Here is a 21727-nt window from a genome sequence, read left to right on the forward strand (position 1 = left end):
ACTGGAGAGCGGAAGGCCTTCAATTTATAGTCCATATCCCGTCCATCATCAAACCAGAGGGTCTGATTCTGCAGTGACATAGAGGAATCCCCTCACTGTTCTTCTGCCACGGCTTGCAACTAGCCAAGGCATAGAGGTTGTGAGCGCCTCAGCTGTTCTAGGCCACGTGAATGTAATGTATAGTCCTATTGTTTAGGGGTCTTTACTATTTACTTTGTCTTCAGGGATAGGGAGGATTATAGAGTTATTGTGACATGCTGTTCTATACAGGCAGTCCCCGGGTTACATGGATCCTACTTACATCGGATCCCTACTTACAAACGGGGTGAGGCAACCCTGCACTAGCTGCTTCCCCCCAGCAGACCAGGGAGATGCGAAGCTAGCACCCGCCCCCAGCAGACCAGGGAGATGCGGAGCGGCTTTTCTCAGCAGACACCTCAGCTTGAGAATAAAGGACTGAGGGAAGTGAGGTGTGGGAGAATAAAACTGAGCTCTGGAGAAATGTTTGGCTAGAGTTTCCCCTACAATATGTACCAGTTCCGACTTACATACAAATTCAACTTAAGAACAAACCTACAGTCCTTATCTTGTACGTAACCCGGGGACTGCCTGTATCTTAAATTTATAATATATGGTTTGGCCCCAAATTGTGACTCAGAGTTTTATTTGGAAAACTACATGCCGGTGATAGATACGGCCATGAGTAATCGGCCTCAGGAGATCTCTTCTTCTGGGACTTGGGATATTTACCATCTCCATTACAAGTCAGGGCATGTCCAATTAGGTTTTAAATTAATCGTTACTGTGTCCCAGGGTAACAGGATGAGGCTGAGTCAAGGACCCTGTGACCACCTGATACCTGGCAACACGTGTCAGCCTCAATAAGTGTGTGAGAGCAAGCAAGCAAGCAAGCAGACAGGCATACTAGTTTGTTGTTGGCCAGGCGCCTGTTGTATGCAGTGTAGCTGTGAAGCATTTATGTAGCTGGGAACCGGTGGTGGGAAAGAGCCCAGGTGTTGCACCAGATTGAAGTGTCCCTGACTCACTGAAAGGGTGGCCAAGGTGCTGAACGAGGGGTGCAGTGTGATCCCCTTTGCACCCACATCTATGTATCAGGTTCTTAGAGTTTGCTGGCTTGAAAATCTGCCTGGGTGCCCAGCTTGGATGGGTCAATGGGTTTGCTCAGCACTTGGCTTGTAGCCCAGTTATGGCAGAGCTGAGAGGCAGGGGTGAAAACACGACAGGGATCAGGCAGGTGCATTTTATATTCTTTTGCCATGAGACTTGCACTTCCTTTGTCCCAAACACAAGCCTCACATCACATGTCCCTACGTGGCTTGCTGACTCAGCAGGTGTACTAGTGGGGGCAGGGGAATGAGGAGGCGTGGGTGTGATGGACCGGGCCAGGTCTGGGCACCACTGAGGGTCTCCGCTCAGGGCAAATTGCTCAAACTCAGGGCTCCTTACAGCCCCTGACTGGAGGCTATTCCCAAAGGGCCACAAACCAGTCACATGGGGCGCTTCAGCTGCCAATCCGGCCACCAGGAAGCCTCACGAGCAAAACCCCTCTGACACCCCAGCTCTCCCTGTGCCACAATCAGCCCCAGGCCTAACACCCAGGTGAAGGATACAGAACCCAATCTCACTTACCCCAAATGGGTCTTTCCAGTCCCAAAGAACCAGCCACAAATCCCTGGTCAATTTACACTTTGGGGCTACGTCTACATTGGCACCCCTTTCCGGAAAAGGGATGTTAATGAGACGCTTCGGAATTGCAAATCCGCGGGGGATTTAAATATCCCCCGCGGCATTTGCATTTACATGGCTGCCGCTTTTTTCCGGCTCAGGGTTTTTGCCGGAGAAAAGCGCCAGTCTAGACGGGATTTTTCTGGAAAATAAACCCTTTTCCGGAAGATCCCTTATTCCTACTTGAAAGCCTGAAGACAGACAGCCTTGAAAGTAGGAATAAGGGATCTTCTGGAAAAGGATTTATTTTTCGGAAAATCCCGTCTAGACTGGTGCTTTTCTCCGGCAAAAACCCTGAGCCGGAAAAAAGCGGCAGCCATGTAAATGCAAATGCCGCAGGGGATATTTAAATCCCCCGCGGATTTGCAATTCCGAAGCATCTCATTAGCATCCCTTTTCCGGAAAGTGTGCTAATGTAGACACAGCCTGGATGTAATTGGCTAGGCCAGTCCTTTAGAATCTAAAATCTAAAGGTTTATTAATAAAAGAAAGAAAAGGTGGAGAATAAGGCTGTTAAAGAAAATACATGACATGCATCGACTGACCAAGTTCTCAGTGCAGGCTCTCAGCAGAGGTGTTACAAACGGCTATCTTAAACATCTCTGGTGTACATCCTATCTCAGGATGGGCCAACGATTCTTCCCATCTCTCTGTCCCTCGCAAGACTGCATCTGGAATCAGTAGCAGAATTGAAGGCAAGATGGAGTCTGCCTCATGGCATTTTATATCCATCCCTGGTATCTTCCAAGCTGGAGCAGGTCACATGGCCCAGTGACCTATTGCTGTGTCCCATGTCAGCAGTCATGATACTGGCTGGTTTGCAGGTCCCAGACACATTCCTCAGGTATGTACTGACCTCTCTGAGAGCCTTGCTAATTAGCATAGACACTGACTGAATATTCCTGGCCCACTGCTCTGTCTCAGACAGAGAATCTTCCAGCATAAGCACAGAGTCCATATTTATAACTCCACATACAGATATCACCCCAGTACATGAGTAGCATACCTAGAATCAGTAGACCATATGCTTTCATTGGACACTCACATGGCCCCCTTTGTACAGACTTTGGGGCAGCCCTCTCCCCCTCGGGTGCAGCAGTGACCTGTCTGATCCCCTTGAAATCCAGTAACGTGACGGGGCAGATGTAACCAGAGAGTGAAGGAGGCAGGGTTAGGAGAACAGGTGCCTTCAAAGTGCCACTTCTCTCTGGCCAGCACTGCGGCCACCCCTGCTCCTCCTGAGTCCTCGACACCCACCTGCCCTGCCCAAGGACTGCCAGCTCTCCTGGACTGGACGCTGTTGCAGACAATGTCATCTGGTCCATGCAAGCTGGCAACCCTTGGCCCCTGCCACAGCTTTTCCCCTCACAGTTCTCCCTCCCACGGCTGCCAGTGCTGGGCTGTCTCTCTTCAGGCTGCAGGTGAGCACTTTAATCACCAGGCTGACTGTGATGAGTTGCCTCTAATTTTGAACAGGCCCAGCTCTGCTGCTCTGCCTCCACGCTGACCTGCTGAATCAGGCCCTGAAGGCAAGGCAAGCAGAGGAGCAGCTGTCTGCCCTCCATTAAGGCTCATGCTAAGGAGTGGGCAGGAGATGGGGGGGGAGTGGAAGGGGCAGTATTGGCAGCAGGCAGCAGTGCCCTGTCTAGAGGCAGAATCACGGTCCTTAGAGGATCGCTGCTGCTGCAAAACTGTAGGTGCCAAGTCGGAATGTAAAAGAGCGTTTCAATGGTTAACTGGTTAAATGACAATAGTAACATTTAACACTACAATAGAGACACTATGATAGTGACATTTAACACTACAACAGTGACACTACGATAGTGACATTTAACTGGTTAACTGCCTGGGCTGCTCTGATGCTTTGGGGGTGGGTTCCTGCTGGCCTGCCCTGGCCAACTTGGACCTGCTGACATTGGGGCCGGCCAGGGCCAAAGACCCACCTGCCTGGCCCCTGTGACTGAGGCTGGAGTCGTGCTAGGCTGCTCCAAACGGTTGGAGTGGGGTTGTGTTGGACTGCTCCTGTGAGGTGAAGGGGTGGGACACCACTGGGCCTGGGGGGCAGAGTCACACCAGGCTGCCCCACATGACCAGGGGGACAGGAGCCCCACCAGGCCATCCTGTGTGGCCAAGGGTTGGTGGGGGGCGAGGGGGAGAGCAGGACATGGCAAGGTTGTTCCATGCTGACACAGAGTGGCCAGGATACTGCCAGCTGCCCCCATGCAGGCAGAGCCCCAGTGGCTGACACAGGCGCAGCCCTGCCTGCCCCACCTTCCCCGCAGCAGACTGGGCTCAGACAGGGCTGCTCTAATCTACCAGAGTCAGCAATCAAACTGGTGAGCTGGTCAGCACCCCAGCTAACCCAGCGCTCACTGGTCACACACGGGTCCCCTTGGACACCCCTAGTGACAGGGGCGCTTAGGCTCTTGCTACTGGTAGCACATTGGGATGGGGAGAAGTTCCTGACACACTGGCCAACTTCAGCTGCCTTGATCTCAGCCCCTGCCCTGCCAGGGCTCGGGTGCTGGGGTCCCCCCCTTCTCTGGCTCAGACCCCTCCAGATTCCCTGCTTCTGCTATATGGAATATGGAGCCGTGCGGGATGAGAAAGCCAGGCAGGGCCTGATCCTGCAACGCCTCCCAGTCCAACCACCACGTTGTTCCCAGGAATGCTGCTGGGGCAGTGGGTGGGGAGATGGGGGTGGCTGCAGAGGGGTCCGTGGCTGGGATGGGCTGTGCTGAGCAGCAGGGGCAGGCACCAGATGGGTGATCAATCCCCCTTCCCTGCTCCAGCGGTTCCTTTTCACAAGGAGCTGGGGGCAAGGAGGATGCACATGACTGACGGGAATCCAGCCTGCTGGGACCAAGGGCTCCTCCTTTCTGGCTGCTCCGCGCAGGGCAGGGCAGGGCAGGGCAGGAGGCTCCTCATCCCGGTTGCTGCACTCAGCACCCCACTGACACTAAGGCTGTGTCTAGACTACATGCCTCTGTCGGCAGAGGCATGTAGATTAGATGCAAAGGCAAATGAAGCCGTGATTTAAATGATCGCGGCTTCATTTACATTTACATGGCTGCCGCGCTGAGCTGACAAACAGCTGATCAGCTGTTTGTCGGCTCAGCGCGCTAGTCTGGACGCTCCCCTGCCGACATCAAAGCCCTTTGTCGGCAGCCCCAGTAAACCTCATCCCATGAGGAATAACGGGGCTGCCGACAAAGGGCTTTGATGTCGGCAGGGGAGCGTCCAGACTAGCGCGCTGAGTGGACAAACAGTTGATCAGCTGTTTGTCAGCTCAGCGCGGCAGCCATGTAAATGTAAATGAAGCCGCGATCATTTAAATCGCGGCTTCATTTGCCTTTGCCAAAACAACAAATCTACATGGCTCCGTCGAGGGAGCCATGTAGTCTAGACGTACCCTAACACGAGGGCACTAAAACCTCCGGTGGGTGCTGTAGCCTGCCCTGGACCACCTCATTCCCTGTCCTCCCTCCCTCCCCCCCAGCCTGGAGCTGCTTGGTGCAGCCCCCAGCGCTGCAGGAGCACAGCAAGTCAGAGCTCTTGTGTTAAAAGGCTTGTGTGGATGGGCAACAGGGGTTTCTTTCTGCAAGAAGAAGAAAGAGGAAAAAGCACAGGTGCCCTGGTGGCCATTCTGTCCATAGCAATCACAGCTTACTTGAGAGAGAGCATCCAAGCAGTCTGGACACTCTCTTGCACAAAAGTATATTGCTTTTCCAATGCACTTTTGCAGAGTGCATGCTCTCTTGCACAAGAACTTTTTGTGGAAGATTTCTTCTGCAAAAAACTTCTTTGTGCAAGAAGTCTGTAGTGTAGACATAGCCACACACACTCAGATGTCCTGGCAGAGAAGACTTGTCTTGCCTCCATTGTCCCTAATGGGATAACCTGATGGCCCAAATTCTTGCTGCCACAGGTTATTTCAAAAAATATTTTCCATCAACAGGTGGCTTGTTAAGATGCAGGGTATCTATTTCGGTAACTTGAATTAGCCATGTGATGTAGACGTACCCTTGGAGCCCTGGCATTCAATAACACAGCAGCTTTACCCACACACTGGGCTTGTCGAAGCTGGAATCCCAGCCTAGAGGACATTGAGGAAGGGAGCAGTTAAAATGCCCCTTCGTTTCTTATCTCCTCACCCAGGCTGTGTCTAGACTGGCAAGTTTTTCCACAAAAGCAGCTGCTTTGGCGGAAAAACTTGCCAGCTGTCTACACTGGCCGCTTGAATTTCCGCAAGAACACTGACTTCCTACTGTCTGAAATCAGTGCTTCTTGCAGAAATTCTATGCTGCTCCCGTTTGGGCAAAAGTCCTTTTGGTGCAAAGCTTTTGCGCAAAAGGGCCAGTGTAGACAGCTCAGATTTGTTTTGCGCAAAAAAGCCCCGATCGCGAAAATGGCGATCGGGGCTTTTTTGCGGAAAAGCGCATCTAGATTGGCATGGACGCTTTTCCACAAATAATACTTTTGCGGAAAAGCGTCCGTGTCAATCTAGACGCTCTTTTCCGCAAATGCTTTTAACGGAAAACTTTTCTGTTAAAAGCATTTGTGGAAAATCATGCCAGTCTAGATGTAGCCCCAGAATGTTGGTCAAAATCCACAAATCCACCCTCCTTTGTTCCCCACCTGCCCCGTGCCAGGCTCCCTCAAGCAGAGCCCAGAGCCCAGCCTGGCCTTTGCACTTGGAGCCTGAGTCCCCCGGACTCACGTTCATTCTGTGCTCCCCAAACTCGCCTTTCTATGAGCTAACAGACAACATGTGCACAGCCAGGCCTCTTGGGCCTTGAACCCATCACCACTTAGGCCCTGAGAAAAGGAACTGCAGGGCCCATGGTGTAAGGGGCAGTACTCAGGGTTTTGCAGCCTGAGTTCAAATGTCAGTGGGCCCTGCCTGGTGAAGTCTTGCTTGGCTGCCAATCCCTGCTAATTCCTTGTCCTTCGATGCCCCCAGAATGAGTCTTTTTCCCTGACTTGTATCAGAAGGGTAGCCGTGTTAGTCTGAATCTGCAAAAGCGATGAGGAGTCCTGTGGCACCTTATAGACTAACTGAAGTGTAGGAGCATAAGCTTTCGTGGGCAAAGACCCACTTCGTCAGATGCATGTAGTGGAAATTTCCAGAGGCAGGAATAAATATGCAGGCCAGGATCAGGCTGGAGATGGCGAGGTGGATCCAATCAAGGAGGTTGAGGCCCACTTCTAGCAGCTGATCTGGAGGTGTGAATTCCAAGAGAGCAGAAGCTGCTTTTGTAGTTAGCAAGCCATTCACAGTCTTTGTTTAATCCAGAGTTGATTGTGTCAAACTTAAAGATGAACTGTAGCTCAGCAGTTTCTCTTTGAAGTCTGGTCCTGAAGTGTTTTTGCTGCAGGATGCCTACTTTTAGATCTGCAATTGTGTGTCCAGGAAGATTGAAGTGTTCCCCTACAGGTTTTTGTATGTTGCCATTCCTAATATCATATCTGTGTCCATTGATTCTTTTACGTAGGGACTGTCCTGTTTGGCCGATGTATATAGCAGTGGGGCATTGTTGGCACATGATGGCATATATTACGGTGGATGTGCAGGAGAATGTACCAGTGACAGTATGGCTGATCTGGTTAGGTCCTGTGATGGTGTTGCCGGTGTATATATGTGGGCAGAGTTGGCACCGAGGATGTGCTCCCCCTGCTCTCCCATTTGGGGAAACCCTCTTCCTGGGCCCCATAAGAGGCCGAGGCTTCCTTGCCCACCAGAGTCAGAATAGCCCCAACACCCCAATCACTGCCCAGCCCCACCTACTATGCCTGGCACAGAGGGGCAGGGCCGGCCCTTCCTCTGTCAGGGCCAGGTGCCGTCACACTGTCGAGTCCCTGTACTGGGGAAGCTGGGGTTTCAGGGAGATCTCCCCACCTCAGTGCAGCCAGTGGCCTGTGCTCCCCTCTGCTAGAAATGGGAAGATCTGGGGTCTTCTCAATGGGTTTCCTGTCCCAGACTTCCCGGGTGTCGTACCTCGGTGTTTTCGTAGCTCGGTACCTTCGGTGGTCTGGACTGTCAGTGTCAGCGTCGTCTGGTCAGGGTTGTCCTGGCGCACTCCTGACAGGACCTCTACTCCGTTGTTAAACTTTCGGCTGCGTGCGTAACAATCGGTACTCCCTTTATCTAGAGTGTTAGACCCCGTGCACTTGGGTCAACACAAGAGATCTCTGAGAGGCCCCGGAAACAACAGATGCAGGCAAGCTTTGAAATCAGTCGAGCAGGTTTATTGTCAAATGCGAAGCTCTACCAGTTGGTAACAGAGATCAGTACAATGTTACACCACTGGGCACTATGGCCCGCGTTGACAAGGTACCAACACCGGGCAGGCCTATTGCCATATAACAGATATTAACAGCAGTTAGTCAAAGTTAAGCTACTGTGCACTCTGTAAGTTTAGGCAATGACACCTGCCGTTCAGGCGCCTAGCGCACCCCCCCCAAGGTCGGCCGGAGAGCACCCTCTGCGGTGTCCTTTTATAGACAGGTACAAACAACTTACATCATTTCTTTACGTACTAGGTTACCACCCTCTGTTGCCTAGTTACCACCCCTCACCTTATGGAAGGGGAGCTTACTTATTATCCTTCATGCTGTCAATCTCGACCTAGTCCCGAACCTAGGTCGATATCTGCATTAGTTTTTAGGGAGTTTTTGTACCACGACATTTCTTCTTAAGATGTTCCAATACTCCCCTTTGGCTCACAGTCTGTACCCAATACCTCCCTGTGTCCTTCCATGCTCGACATAACTTACACAATCACACAATTTATCAATAGGGCCTCTTTCTTGGCTCCTGTTACTGAACCAAAGTCTTGCTCACTAGATTGCAGGTCTGTTGCTGTTTTCATGTTACAGGCTTCTATTTAGGCCTGCTGACTCCATGTTACTGACCCTCAACTTACTACACCGGGTAACGTTGGGCCCATCATCTAAAGCTTAATCTCAAGGGGAGCTTTTCCACTGATATTTGTAAAGGGTATAATAATAACATTGCCTGCCTCACAGGAGTGTGTAAATCCATTGGTCTGGGTGAGGTGCTTTGAGGTCAGCAGAAGGAAAGTGCTGAGAAGGGCAATTTTGGGAACTGGTTTTTTGACAATTCCAAAACCTTTCTGCTTCATTCTTGCAGCAGCCGCTGCTCCTGGACGGCCAGAGAATGTCAAGAGGGGACTTTATGGGAGAACTCCTCCTCCCACTGTGTGACGCTGGAGCTGTTTGCTGGAAGAGACGGGTAGAGAGAGCAGGGTCCCACCCGGCCTCTTCCATCCTCACTTTACAAAGGGCTAGACAAAGAGGCAGCTAGGCCAGCCAGCCTTGTGCTGTGTGTGCAGTAAGTGTGTGTGCTGCGGTGGGGCTGGCTCATTTGCGGCAGCAGGCCCCCTGTGCCGGCCTGTCCTCAGGGCCGGCTAAGTGGCCCGTAGGGTTGCCAGATGGTTTCAACAAAAATACCAGACACACGTGACATGACATCCCAATCGACATTCCATCTTGTTTAGAAAATACTGGACATTGATATTTTCTCAATTTGTTTCCCGGGCAGGAAGCTCAAATACTGGACTGTCCAGTTCAAAACCGGACTCCTGGCAACCCTGGGCAGAGCAGTAAATGGCCCGGAGGAACAGATCCCCTTCCATGTGGGCCAGGGCCCTTCAGAGCGTCCCCACAGGTGAGCAGTGCCCCGGCCTGGCAAGTAGGGGAGGGGAGAGATGAGGGAGACAGTGGAAGGGTGCGGGGCCTGGGCAGGGTTGCTGCTGCCTCTCCAAGGGTACGTCTACACTACATGCCTCTGTCGGCAGAGGCATGTAGATTTGTTTGTTCAGCAAAGGTAAATGAAGCCGCGATTGAAATGATCGCGGCTTCATTTACATTTACATGGCTGCCGTGCTGAGCCGACAAACAGCTGATCAGCTGTTTGTCGGCTCGCTGCTAGTCTGGACGTTCCCCCTGTCGACATCAAAGCCCTTTGTCGGCAGCCCCGGTAAACCTCATTCCATGAGGAATAACGAGGCTGCCAACAAAGGGCTTTGATGTCGACAGGGGGAACGTCCAGACTAGCGGCGAGCCGACAAACAGCTGATCAGCTGTTTGTCGGCTCAGCGTGGCAGCCATGTAAATGTAAATGAAGCTGCGATCATTTAAATTGCGGCTTCATTTACCTTTGCTGATCTGTCTAATCTACATGCCTCTGCCGACAGAGGCATGTAGCCTAGACACAGCCCAAGTGTCAGCTTCAGTCACTGCCCACACTTGGAATCATGGTTAAAATTACCACCCTCCGCCCCCCCACACCAACATCTCCAGTGGCCCTTCTGGTTAAAGCTCTACCTCATAGGTGGCAAGTCCCAGGTCACATCCCTTCTACCCCCCATGCACAAGGGTGATTGGAATGGGGGGGGGCTCCCACTGCCCAAAGTTCCCAAACCACCTGCATGCAGGTTCAGAGCAAAGGCCTCTCTTTGTGTGAACCCCTGCCAGAGGGACACCGGCCGGCCAGCTGCCAACCACTCATCTTCCCCTGGCTTGTGACTAGCTCCCGGCACAGACTGGAGAGGGGTGTGGGACAGGGAGAGGGAAGCCGCCTACACACAGCCAGAGGCAGCAACACAGGGTCTGGGGAAATGTTTACTGCAAAAACACAGGCCCTGAGCTAGTGTTTTGGCTCCTACAGGGAGCATCTGGGAAGACGTGTGCTCAGCACTCTAGGCCCCACGTCCGTGGGTTAGACACACAAAGCTGCCTGTGGAGCAGGGGATATGCTGTCCCTGCCAGACTTACAGCAATACCTACCAGATGTGATCCTATTCTTCCCCCCCTCTCCTTTCCCCTGTTCCCTCCAATCTCCCTCCATTCCTGTTCTGTTTCCCTCCCACCTTCTCTCTGCCCTGCCCCCTCTTTTCAGTTTCACTTTCAGGTTCTGCCCTTCCCCTTCCTTCCACCTCCTCTTTCTTCTTCTCCCTCAGTGTCAGCACAAGCCCGCGCCCGGCAGAGCAGACACACGCCCGATGGCCATGGCCTCCACAGCGACAGCAGGGGAATTGCAAGAAGAAGCCACTTGCCCCATCTGCCTGGGGTATCTGACCGAGCCGGTAACAGTCGCCTGTGGGCACAACTTCTGCCGAGCCTGCCTCACCCGGCACTGTGAGCAACAGGGAGCAAAGACCCCCCCCAGCCTGCCCCCAGTGCAGGACCTCATTCCAGAAGGGGCAGTTCAATCCCAACACCCAGCTGAGCAACATTGTACTGAAGCTGCAGCAGCTGGGGCCACAGCCCGGAGCAGGGCGAACGGAGGGTCTGTGTGAGAGACACCAGGAGCGTCTCAAACTCTTCTGCCAGGAGGATGGAGCTGCCATTTGTTTGGTGTGTGAGAAATCCCGGGACCACAAGTCCCACACGGTGGTGCCCGTCGAGGAGGCTGCCCAGGAGTACAAGGTAGGAGACGCTGCTGACTGTGCCTAATTAAAGCCCTACAGACCCCAGGTTTATCCCCTTCCCAATACAGGGACAACAGTTCACAGCCGGCTGCTGTAAGGGAGGCAGCTAAATGAAAGAGTCTGGTTTTCAGAGGGGCAGTGGGAAAAGATCCAGATTGTTTTGGCCCAACACTGGAAGTCCCCACACCCTGACAGAGAGAACAGGGCTGGCTGCTCTCTGTGCACCTGTCACCCACCTGCCACGGGGAGTGGGCAGCAACCAGGGCTGGGCTCAATATCTGGGGGTTCCCTTTCAACAATACAACATGGAACTGGCTCAAATCCTCCCCACCCCCCAGTAACTCAGGCAAATTACACCCCTCCCCTGAGCTAAGTTCCCTCCGTGGGCGCTCACAAAGAATTCTGATCCCACCCACCGGCTCAGCAGAGCCCCCCAGCACTCCCTTAACTGGGACGTGGAGGGTAAACTGCTGCTGGCAGTGGGCTTGGTGGGAGAGTGGGGGGCCAGGGCCACATGGTGGCTGCTCAGTTGCTTCTGGGGTGATGCCATATGCTGGGGCTTGGGCTGGACCTGGAGCTGGCGCCTGGGGCAGCCACCTACCATGAATCCACTCCCAGGAGCAACTGGGCAGCCATCATGCAGACCTGGCCCCAGTTTCCACATGGTGGCTGCCCGGCTGCTCTTGGGGTGGGCCGCATGGCAGGTGGCTACCAGAGCTGAAGCCATTTCTAATATAGCCATGTGGTCCTTCTCTGAGATATTATTTTAAACAGGACTAGATGATACTGGGTTTTTAATTCTGATTCACTCAACCAAAACAATGTTCATTTTCCTGTGGTTCAGTTCAGTTCTCTGACCTCGGATTTTTGCATTTCACCTCCATATGTGTAAGGGGACTGTTAGCCCCTTACTAAAACTCTGTGAGAGTTTTTGGTTTGCCAGCTCCCACTATCAAAAGGGGAAGGGTCCATGAGAAATCAGGGGCCTGAGACTGACGGACCCCAGAGACAATGGAAAGCAGCCAACAAGCCAGCTCAGCCTGATTGACAGGTTGGACAGGCCAGTGAGGAAAGTGAGAGGCCAGGCCCCGTCCTCCCTGGGAGCTGGGATTGTTCTGGGTCTCTCTGAGCAATGAGAGAGCTGAGAGACAGCTAAGAGCAGTGCAAGCTAGGCTGAGGGGCAGTCCTGCAGCATCAGAGCCAGGCACAGACAGCCCAAGGAGTGCAAGCTGTGCTGAGGGGCAGTTTTGCAGCAACAGAGCCAGGCATACACAGCCCAAGGAGTGCAGACCCTGTGTTGAGCAGCAGACTGGCAGTGCTCAGAGAGCCAAAAGGGACAGAGAAGCAACGCAAGGAGCTGGAGACTGGCAAAGCAGCTCAGCCTGCAGCTGGGTGTGGTGAGCAGCTGGGACCAGCAAAGTGCGGGGAGAGGCTCTGGGCAGGGAGATATCACTAGCCAAGAGGTCCAGCAGGCCAGACTGGGAGAGGGGTCTGGCCACTTAGAGCTTGAGGCCGTGTAGTCACTGCCAGAGCAAGCCTGCAGCCCCCTGCAGCACATCCAGGGCCTCTAAGGAAGAGACTGTGGACTGTCCTTACACTCTGCAGACTGCTGTTTTGATGTCCCTGTGCTACAGCGCAGGGCTGGGTGTTCTCATTTAACCATTCTCATTTTTTTCTTATTTAATCAGTTTTTCTCTTTAATCAGTTGATGTTTAATAAATTGTATTTGCTTAGAACCTTATGAAATGATCACTGGGCCAAGAAGGCCTGCAGTGTAAAAGAGCCCCTCGGAGTGGGGACACCCTAACTCCTGCCCCTAGTGATTACAAGGTCGGGGATTAAGCCCCAGGAAACCTGGGCCCAGCCTTGTTGGGGTTTCGAGGACTCTGCTACTCAGGAGAGTGGAGGGGGAGCCCTCAGGATCAGGGAAGCCGTGGGGTAAAGGAAGTGGGAGCGGGGACTCAGATCCTTTTGCTGGTCCATTTCACCAGGGTGGTATAGAAGCCAGGAAAGTTCCCCACAATAGCGGGACCATTCCCCCGCTTACATATGCATGTACTTTAGAGTTCAAACAGATTCACTCAGTGGCATCTTTACTGATTCAGCACAGTGGGAAGAGAATTTCCCCATTATCAGAGACCATAAATCACATGTTCTCTTCCAATCAATTTCAGATGTCGTTTCCTTACTGTTTCACTCAGGGCATGTCTTCACAGCAGCATTTTTTTGCAAAAACGTCAGTTATTCTGAAATAACGTACTGTGTGTCCGCACAGCAATCCAGTTATTTCAAAATAAATTTGATATAGCGAGCTTCTTACTCCAACTTCTGTAAACCTCATTGTAAACCTCATTCTGTAAACCTCATATGAAGAGTGAGAGAAGTTGCAGGGGGAGGGGGAATGCTTTATTTCGAAATAACTGCTATGTAGAACTGCACAGAGTTCGGACTAAGGGGGATTTAAAAATGGCAGCGCCTGGGAAGATGCAAATGAAGCCTGGGATATTTAAATCCCGGGCTTCATTTGCAACTTCAAATGCCTACATTAGCCACACTAGTTCGAACTAGGGTGGCAGTGTAGACATACCCCCCCCGTCTCTCCCCAGCCCCTGCTGGCTCCCTGGCTCAGGGTGTCCCTGCAGCAGCACTGCAGGGGTGTGAGAAGCCGCGGTCTGGGCCCTTGGGCAGGGAGAGGAGGGAGCTCGAGGGCTCAGTGAAAAAAGTGAAACAGGGAAGCCTGGAGGGGGCTGAGGAAGGGGCGTGAGGGGCTGCCCAGAGCGGGGCCGACAGGACAGGAGCACGTCGCTCTGCCGGGTGACTGTCAAAGGGGAAGGGGACCCAGGGTTATGGCAGCCCAGGAGCAGTTATCGGTGACTGTTCCCCCAGAGCGAGTGTGTCCCCTGGGCCTTGCTGGTCTCCAGCCACATCACAGCTCCGCCCTGTGCAGCTATAGGGCCTGGTGCCCTGGTGTTGTGAAAGCCTGGGCTGCCAGAGGAGAGCGGAGTGTGGGTCTGGCTCCCGCCTGGGTGAGGGCAAAGCTGTCCCATCCATAGGACTGTTCGGGGCAGCACCCTGGGCTCTGTGCTTTGTGGGGGGGAGGGAGGAGAAAGAAGTCCAGAGAGGCCTGTGAAATTACTGGGGGGGGGGGAGGCTGGCACTGGCAGGAGTAGGGTTGGGACCCCCCAAAAAAACCTGCTGGGCCACTGATATGCAGTCGCAGCTCCTTTAATTGCTGGGCCGCTCCCCTGCCACTCAACCCCCCCGCTCCCACATGACACCTGGCAACCCTAGGCGGGAGCCATGGCACATGGAGCAACCCAGCAGCCTTCAATGCTCTGCCCTCTCCCAGTCAGATCACCCCACTTCACTGGGGTGGCAGGAGGTGAAGCCCCCAGCCCACTCCACTCCCCCCACCCCCGCAGTGCAAGTAGGACTCAGACCAGGTCACTCCACTTTCTGTCGCCATGTTGAGTTTGGGGGGGGGGGAGGTAACTGAAACTTGCTGCCAGCACCAGTCCCCCCCATTATCCACTCAGATGGCCTGTGGGAAGGGGTGAATGGGGAGGGAGGGAGCATGTGAGGGGCAGGGCTTGGGGGCAGGGAGTGGGGTGGGAGCAGAGCAGGGGTGGGAAGAGGCAGGGCTGGCCTGGAAGGAGGGGAGGTGTCTCGAGTTGGGTCTGGGTCTGCAGCGTGATGCAGCGATGTTCCTGCCCCAGCTCCTCACTCTCACTGGCTGGAGGGACCGTTCAGGGGCTCCCCAGCCATTTCCCCTCTGGCCCACATGCAGGGACATGGCACCTGAGCTAGCACATGGGGGTGGCTGTGGGAGGCAGAGCCCCTGCTTGGAGCTGAGCATCTCTGCCTCCACGGTGCCTTTGGGGCTGGCAGAGCCGAGCGGCTGCCTCCCTCCAGGCCGGGTCCCTCGTGTATGTACGGCACTCGCCGCCCCTTGGACAGGCAGATAACGGCTGTTTGTTACCCATGATGCCCTGCAGGAGAAACTCCAGGGGGCCCTGGGCCCGCTCAGGAAGCAGCTGGAGGAGGCCCGGGCGCTGACGTCTAAAGAGGAGAAGAAAACCACAGAGTGGCAGGTGGGTGTCTGGGTTTCTCTCCCGGAGCCCTTCCCCCGGCAGCGCTCCCAGGGGTGAAGGAGTCAGAAAGCTCCAGGATGAGGGTATGAATCTGCTCTGGCAGATCAAAGTTAGTTGAGGTGTGTCTGCACATGGTGCCATCACAGGGATACCCCCTGACCAACCAAAGCCAGGGTGGGTCCCAGCCTCTGCTGCCGTCATGTGGTTCCCTCATCCCAGTCACCTGCTGCTGCTCCTGTGACCTTCCCTGGCCTTGTCTGTAGCTGGGTCATGAACGTCCGTTCTGGTTCCCCGGCCTGTTATAGCGAGATCCCCGCTGAGGATATAGGGCTGTGAGGAAGACACTGGCTGGTCACTGGGCTCATGGCCAGGCTGGGTGAGGCCAAAGCCAGCCCTGGCAATGCCCTGAGGGCCCAACACCAACGTGAGCCTCGGGAGGACACCCACAGGGCTGTTGGCACCAGCCCTCAATGCTGAACTTGGCAGCCCTTGGAGCCTGTTGTCAAGAATGAGCATCGCCCACAGCCTGCTGTGACGGGTCCTCTTGGGGTGTGAGTGCCCAGCCCTGCGCACCCAACTCTCCTTCCCTGCAGATGCCTTGTGCTCCCCCCCACACCTCCGTACATCTCTCCTGTTCCCTCGACTTCTTCCCTCTGCCGTGTCCATCCCATGCCACCTGCAATAACAGATGGCAGCTTTACCTAGCACCCTGGGCAACCGCACCACGGGACTGGCCCTGTTCACTCTGAGCTAAAACCAGCCCTTTATGGTACAAACAACAAGGAGTCTGGTCTTCTTGGTGTGTTTGCTGAAGCAGCCTGACACAGCTACCTCACTGAAACCTCCTGGTGTGTTTCCCAAAGAAGTAACTGTCCTTATAACCTCACACAGAGCTGATTCTCCCTGCTTCAGGGGCAGAGGCCCAGTCTGTAACTCAGCATTGGACTGGTGTTTTCTCTGTGTCTTTCCTATTTTCCTTTCTCCAGAGGAAAGTGCAGGCGAAGCGGGAGATGATTGCGGGTGAATTTAACAAGCTGCACACGCTGCTGAGGGAGGAGGAGCAGCTGCTTCTGCAGAGGCTGGCGGAGGAGGAGCGGGAGACTCTGCAGAGGCTACAGGAAAAGGTCACCAAACTCTCCCAGCAAAGTGCCTCCCTGCAGCAGCTGATCGCAGAGATCGAGGGGAAGTGTCAGCAGCCAGTTTTGGAGTTGCTGAAGGTGAGACGGCATCAAAACACTGCACCCACCCAGAATCACAGCTCAGACCCATGGGCCTGGATCCCCAGGATGAGAATAAATGTGCTGTGTACCGTGCTCACAGACAATATCCAGCCAAGGGCTCCCTCGATTCCAAACGGTGCAGTTTGGGTGGGAGGGGAATCACAGAGATTCATGGAGTCCCTGGGAGATTTAAATGTTTGGTGCAAAAATGATACTGGGCTAAGCCCATCCCTGCTGTGACTCCAGAGCACTGGACTCAACACAGTGGCTAAACACAGATACAGGGGTGGGGTCCCTAGGAGGAAGAACCATTTAATTAAATTCCCGTCTGACCTACAAACAATGAATCGAGTGTAAATGCAAAACAACGCAGGACGTTTTGCCACAGAACAGTGAAGCCCAGGAGGGTGGGGGGAATGAATCTGTTCTCTAGATGAAAGGCTGCTGCCCAGATGGGAAATCGCTCTGGTTTATGCCCCCGGTTTAACACAGAGCATTGATTCTCTTTCTCCTTTCAGGACGTGAAAAGCACGTTGAGCAGTGTCCTATTTTCACTGCCCTCATATTCCTGGGGGGGGCCCTGTAATGATCCTAGGAGTGAAAACATGAAACTCCCGGGACCCGAACCTATTTGCACTGATCTGAGGAATGGGTATAGAATGTGTCTGGACCTGAGGGAAGCTCTGAACAGATTTGCAGGTGAGTGGAGACTCTGGGACATCGAGCTGTTTGGTGCCGGGGGCCCTGGGCAGAGCCTGGGGCCCCAGGACACACGTGGACCCAGCTGGGAGCTGTGCGGTAGCTGGGGGCAGATGGGCTCAGTGCTGGGAAGTTTGCCTGCTGCTCACACTCACCTGCTGGTTCTTGCCAGGAATCTGACCTGGCCCCATCACCCCAACATCCTGACAGTTCACTGCCTGCTGCCACTGAGCAGGTGCTGGGAGGCCTGGCCTGGGCCCACGTGCTGGGGGGGCTGCACAGATGGGTCCTGGAGCGTGTCTGAGCCTCTCTCCTGGCACATGCTGAGAGCTGTGCTGGATGGCCCCTGCTCAGCATTGCCACAGCCCCATTAGCCCAGGCCAGCCAAACTCTCTGGGTTGGGGAGGGAATGGTCTGGCTGCTGCACTCTGCCATGTCCTGTGTGTTCCGGGGGGGCAAGCTGAGCCCTGCGGGCCCCTCATCTGCCCAGTGTGAGGCTGGTCAGTGATTTGCTGCTCGGCGGGTGAGACTCCCTCTCCAGTGTGACCCTGGCGCTGTCTGAGCCTGAGCTGCCCCCATCCAGCCCCTCCTCCCCCCCCCCCCCCTGTGCCCAGCGCAGAGCCCCGGGGCAAAGGCAGACACATGGCAGCGAGGGGGGCAGAGAGGAAGCTCCAGCAGAGGGAGGGGGGCTGGGAGGGGTCGGAGAGCTCTGGCTGGGAGTGGTGCTCAGGCCCCTTCATCCTACCCCTGCCGCTCTGCCCTCCCCTCCGCCCTCAAGCAGGGGCAGTCAAAGGGGCCCCGCCCGGTTTGTGTGTCCGGGCCGATGGAGGCTGCACAGTAGGTGGTCGCTACAGGGCCAGGAGCTCTGGGGAGCAGGAGGCCCAGGCTGTGAAGGAAGCAGCTTGGGGCGATTCTAGTCTCCATCTGGGCTGCTCCTCCGGGGTCAGGCTCCTTGGCCAGGGGTCTGGGCCCTTCCAGCTGCCGCTTGCTCCCTGTGGGGCAGTGCTGGGCGCTCGGTACGTGCAGGAGCCGTGGGTGTCTCACCAGGTCCTGGAGCTTTGTCGTCCGTGGCTGCCAGGCCTCTGGGGAGCTGGAGCAGAATTTCCTCTGCTGACCCCTGGGCTTTGTCAGTGTCTGGTCCCGACTGCTATCTAGGGCCATATGCTGGGGGCTTCTGTCCTGCTCTGCCAGTGGCCCCTGCAGCCTGTCACTGGGCTGCTCCTCTTGCTTGGGCAGGTCCATTAAGAAGCCTGGGTCTAGGTCTGCAAATGGCAGAGCTGTTCACTAGCCCCCCCGTCTGAGTGCCTGTCACACCCCGCTCCCGGGACCCCCAGAAATGCTGAATCCCATTTACTTTCTGCCCCAATGCCCTGGCCCAAAGTGCCGGCTGTGCCCTAGCACCACTGGCTGCATCATTCCCAGGGGTGTCCTTTCAGGGTCCTGCAGGGAGCCGCTCCAGCGCCCCAGACGGCCAAGCTGTGAGTCTGGGGGTGGGGCTCAGGTATCACAGATAAGCCATGGGGCGTCTGAAACCCCTGGCTGGCTTCTCCCTCTGACCCTCCTCCGTGCAGTGTGCTGGGTTCCTGGCCAGACACCAGCTTCGGAGAGCGAATGTCCCACGAGCTGGAGTGTGTCTGGGCCGTGCTGCCATCAGCCTCCTTGGTGAGCCACAGAGCCAGCAAGATGGACACCAGCTGGTGGGGTTTGTCCTGCAGCATTAAACATGGCTGGATAGATGCTGGGGTTAGGGCTGGAGCCTGGGTTTGAACTTCCCCTGCAGTCCCCGGGCTTCAGAACCCCCGCTCCAGCCTGAGCCGGAAGGTCTTTACGGCTGGTTTTGTGCTGTAGCAGGAGCCCCACAAACCTTGGTCTGCCCGCCCCCTCCGGCTCTGGGAGGTGCTGCCTGGCTGTGTAGCCGAACCTGCTGTGCCTGCAGAGCCGGGTGTGAGACCCCTAGTGCGTCTGCCCCAGGGCTGGGCAGGAGGAGCCGGGGGGAGGCTGGGGCAGTTGCTAGCTGGGGACACCTGCGCCCCTGGGGCTCTGGGAGGGGCTCTGTAGCCAGTGCCGGTGCTAGGAGACGCCGGGGCAGTGTCAGAGGGTCTGTGCCACTCGCAGGGCCCAGGGGACACGTCGCTCTGGGCAGAGAGTTCAGGCTGGAGCTGAGTCTCCACTGGCAGCCGGGTCTGTGGGCTGAGATCTGGGCTGGGGGAAAGGGGGGTTTCCTGGCCAGGGCACGTTTCACAGTCGCTCTGGAGTGTCCCAGCTGGTGCCCTGCACCCGGCCTGCCCGTCATCGTGTGCTCACCCTCGTCTGCCCCCTGCCTTTCACTCTCCCCTGGTACCTCTCTAGCCCCCTGGTACCCACTCTTCCCACACCTTCCCACCCACTGAGGATCAAACCCTCCCTCCCCCACATCTGCCCTGGTGCCTTCCCCATCCCTGTCCCCCGGCATTTGTCTCTTCCCCCCCCCCCCGCCCCTTGGTGTCTTTCCTTTTCTCATTCTACCCTGGTGCCTGCCCTTCCCTCACTGCCTTCCTTGCATCTGCCCCTCCACCCAGCCCCCCAGCCCTCCTGGGGACTGCCCCTTCCCTCAACCCTCTATCCCCTTGTGCCTGCTCCTCTTGCTCCACATTGGCCCTATGCTTGCTCCCTCCCCTCCCCCTCTGCCCCATCATTTGCCCCTCCCCTTTCCTCTCCCAGCATTACCCTCCCTCCTCCCTTCCCCCCACTGACAGCTTCACACCCCTCCCCCGCTCCTCCTGCCCTTTTCCCGCTCTGTGTCTCCTCACCGGCAGAGGGGCCCTGACTCCACTCAGACAATAATACCCCCCCCCCCCCGCACAGCGATTAACCGGGGGGCAGGTTAATTTCCCGCTGACCCCAGGGACCCGCCCCTGCCCTGACTCTGTGACTCTCTCCCCAGTGGACGTGACGCTGGATCCAGACACGGCAAATCCCAAACTCGTCCTGTGTGAGGATCGGAAATGTGTGAGACACGGAAACAGGCGCCAGGATCTGCCCGACACCCCGGAGAGATTTGACCCTTGTATCAATGTGCTGGGCGCCGAGGGGTTCGCGGGCGGGCGGTGTTACTGGGAGGTGGAGGTGGGAGACAAGACAGGCTGGACTCTGGTGGTCTGCAGGGAATCTGTGAGCAGGAAGGGGAACGTCACACTCACACCTGGGGATGGATACTGGGCCGTGTGGCTGAGGAACAGGGGATACAAGGCTGGCACCTCCACCCCGACCCCCCTCCCCGTGAGCGTCAGGCCCAGCCGGGTGGGGGTTTTCCTGGACTACGAGGCGGGCAAGGTCTCGTTTTACAATGTGACTGACAGGTCCCATCTCTTCACCTTCACCTGCACCTTCTCCGGGACGCTGCGCCCTTTCTTCTGTCCCGGTCTTAACACTGGGGGCACCAACGCAGCTCCCCTGAGCATCTCAGTGTCAAATACGAAAGAAAAAAGTCTTCTAACTTAGAAACCTGTCACTGTAACAAGCTGTCAGCACAAGAACATTTTCCTTTATCGTTCAACAGCTTCTTATTAAAAATTCATTTTTAGAAATGGAATTTTTGTCTTTTTTCTTCCCTCACTTCTATATCAATATTTGACACAGAGCATTGTGTGTATTTCAGCTGTGGCACTTCAAGCAATCCAAAACCTTTCTCTGAACCTAATTCTTTATGGCAGTGTCAGACTGTTCAGTGACAATGTCCATGTGTCATAACCAGCACAGTGACATGTGTGCAGCTGCTCCCTCGCTCTCTCGTCTTGACTGGCTCTCTAGAAAGCAGGGCTCATACACCCCTGCTGCACTGCATCTTCGAACATTGATAGGTGAAAAAAACTGTAGAATGAATTAACCAATCTAATTAGATCCATGCAATTTCGTAACATTCTTTGGGCTTTTGGCTGCATTAATTCATGTGATCTTCAACTTTCTAACTACATATCATTGGTAATCAAGACATGGCCCCTCCTTGCCTGCTCCTGCATCAATTAACAGCACTCAGTCCCCAACCTCACATCACATCCTGTCTTCCTGTCCATAGACATCTCTGCTGCAATATCCTCTTTTTAGTTTATTTTTCTGTAGAAATTTTATTCACAGCCAATGTACTGTCAGTGTCCGCTGTTGATTTCAGTGCAGTGTTGGGCTTTTCATGTCCTTGTTTATAAATACACAACAAATGTAGAATCTGGACAATGGGAATGTGCTGGGGGCAGGACAGCTCCTAAAACTCCCCCCCCCTCCAGTTTTAAGACAGAAACAGAGCCCTGCATGGCAAGGGGCAAGCTGGGGAGTCTGCCTGGGGCTCCCCGCTGCCTCCGCAGGCTGGATCTGGTCTGTGGGCCGTATTCTGCCCAGGTCTGCCTTAGCATGGTGGTGAGTTGTGTGGTGCATCACACCACAGCAACAGTTAGGAGAAACCCCCTCTCATGGCCTCCCCAGGGTTTATGAAAAGTGGCTTCTGAATATGAACGTGCATAACCCAAAGATGCTTCAGACTTGG

At 55.0% G+C, this 21727-nt stretch overlaps 1 protein-coding gene across 1 annotated transcript in view; it reads left to right on the forward strand.

The window, feature by feature from the left end:
- The window catches only part of LOC142821478 (uncharacterized), a 43698-nt gene extending 22471 nt beyond the window's left edge, over positions 1 to 21227 (forward strand). The window contains 9 exon segments of the mRNA XM_075912478.1: positions 2571 to 2590; positions 9006 to 9100; positions 9311 to 9436; positions 10670 to 10936; positions 10938 to 11199; positions 15197 to 15292; positions 16279 to 16509; positions 17031 to 17211; positions 20135 to 21227. Of these exon segments, the coding sequence (XP_075768593.1) occupies positions 2571 to 2590; positions 9006 to 9100; positions 9311 to 9436; positions 10670 to 10936; positions 10938 to 11199; positions 15197 to 15292; positions 16279 to 16509; positions 17031 to 17211; positions 20135 to 20691 (1835 nt within the window). The 3' untranslated portion in view covers positions 20692 to 21227.
- The last annotated feature ends 500 nt before the right edge of the window (positions 21228 to 21727 follow it).

This window comes from Pelodiscus sinensis, chromosome 31 (genome assembly GCF_049634645.1).
Source record: "Pelodiscus sinensis isolate JC-2024 chromosome 31, ASM4963464v1, whole genome shotgun sequence".
Classification (NCBI taxonomy): Eukaryota; Metazoa; Chordata; order Testudines; family Trionychidae; genus Pelodiscus; species Pelodiscus sinensis.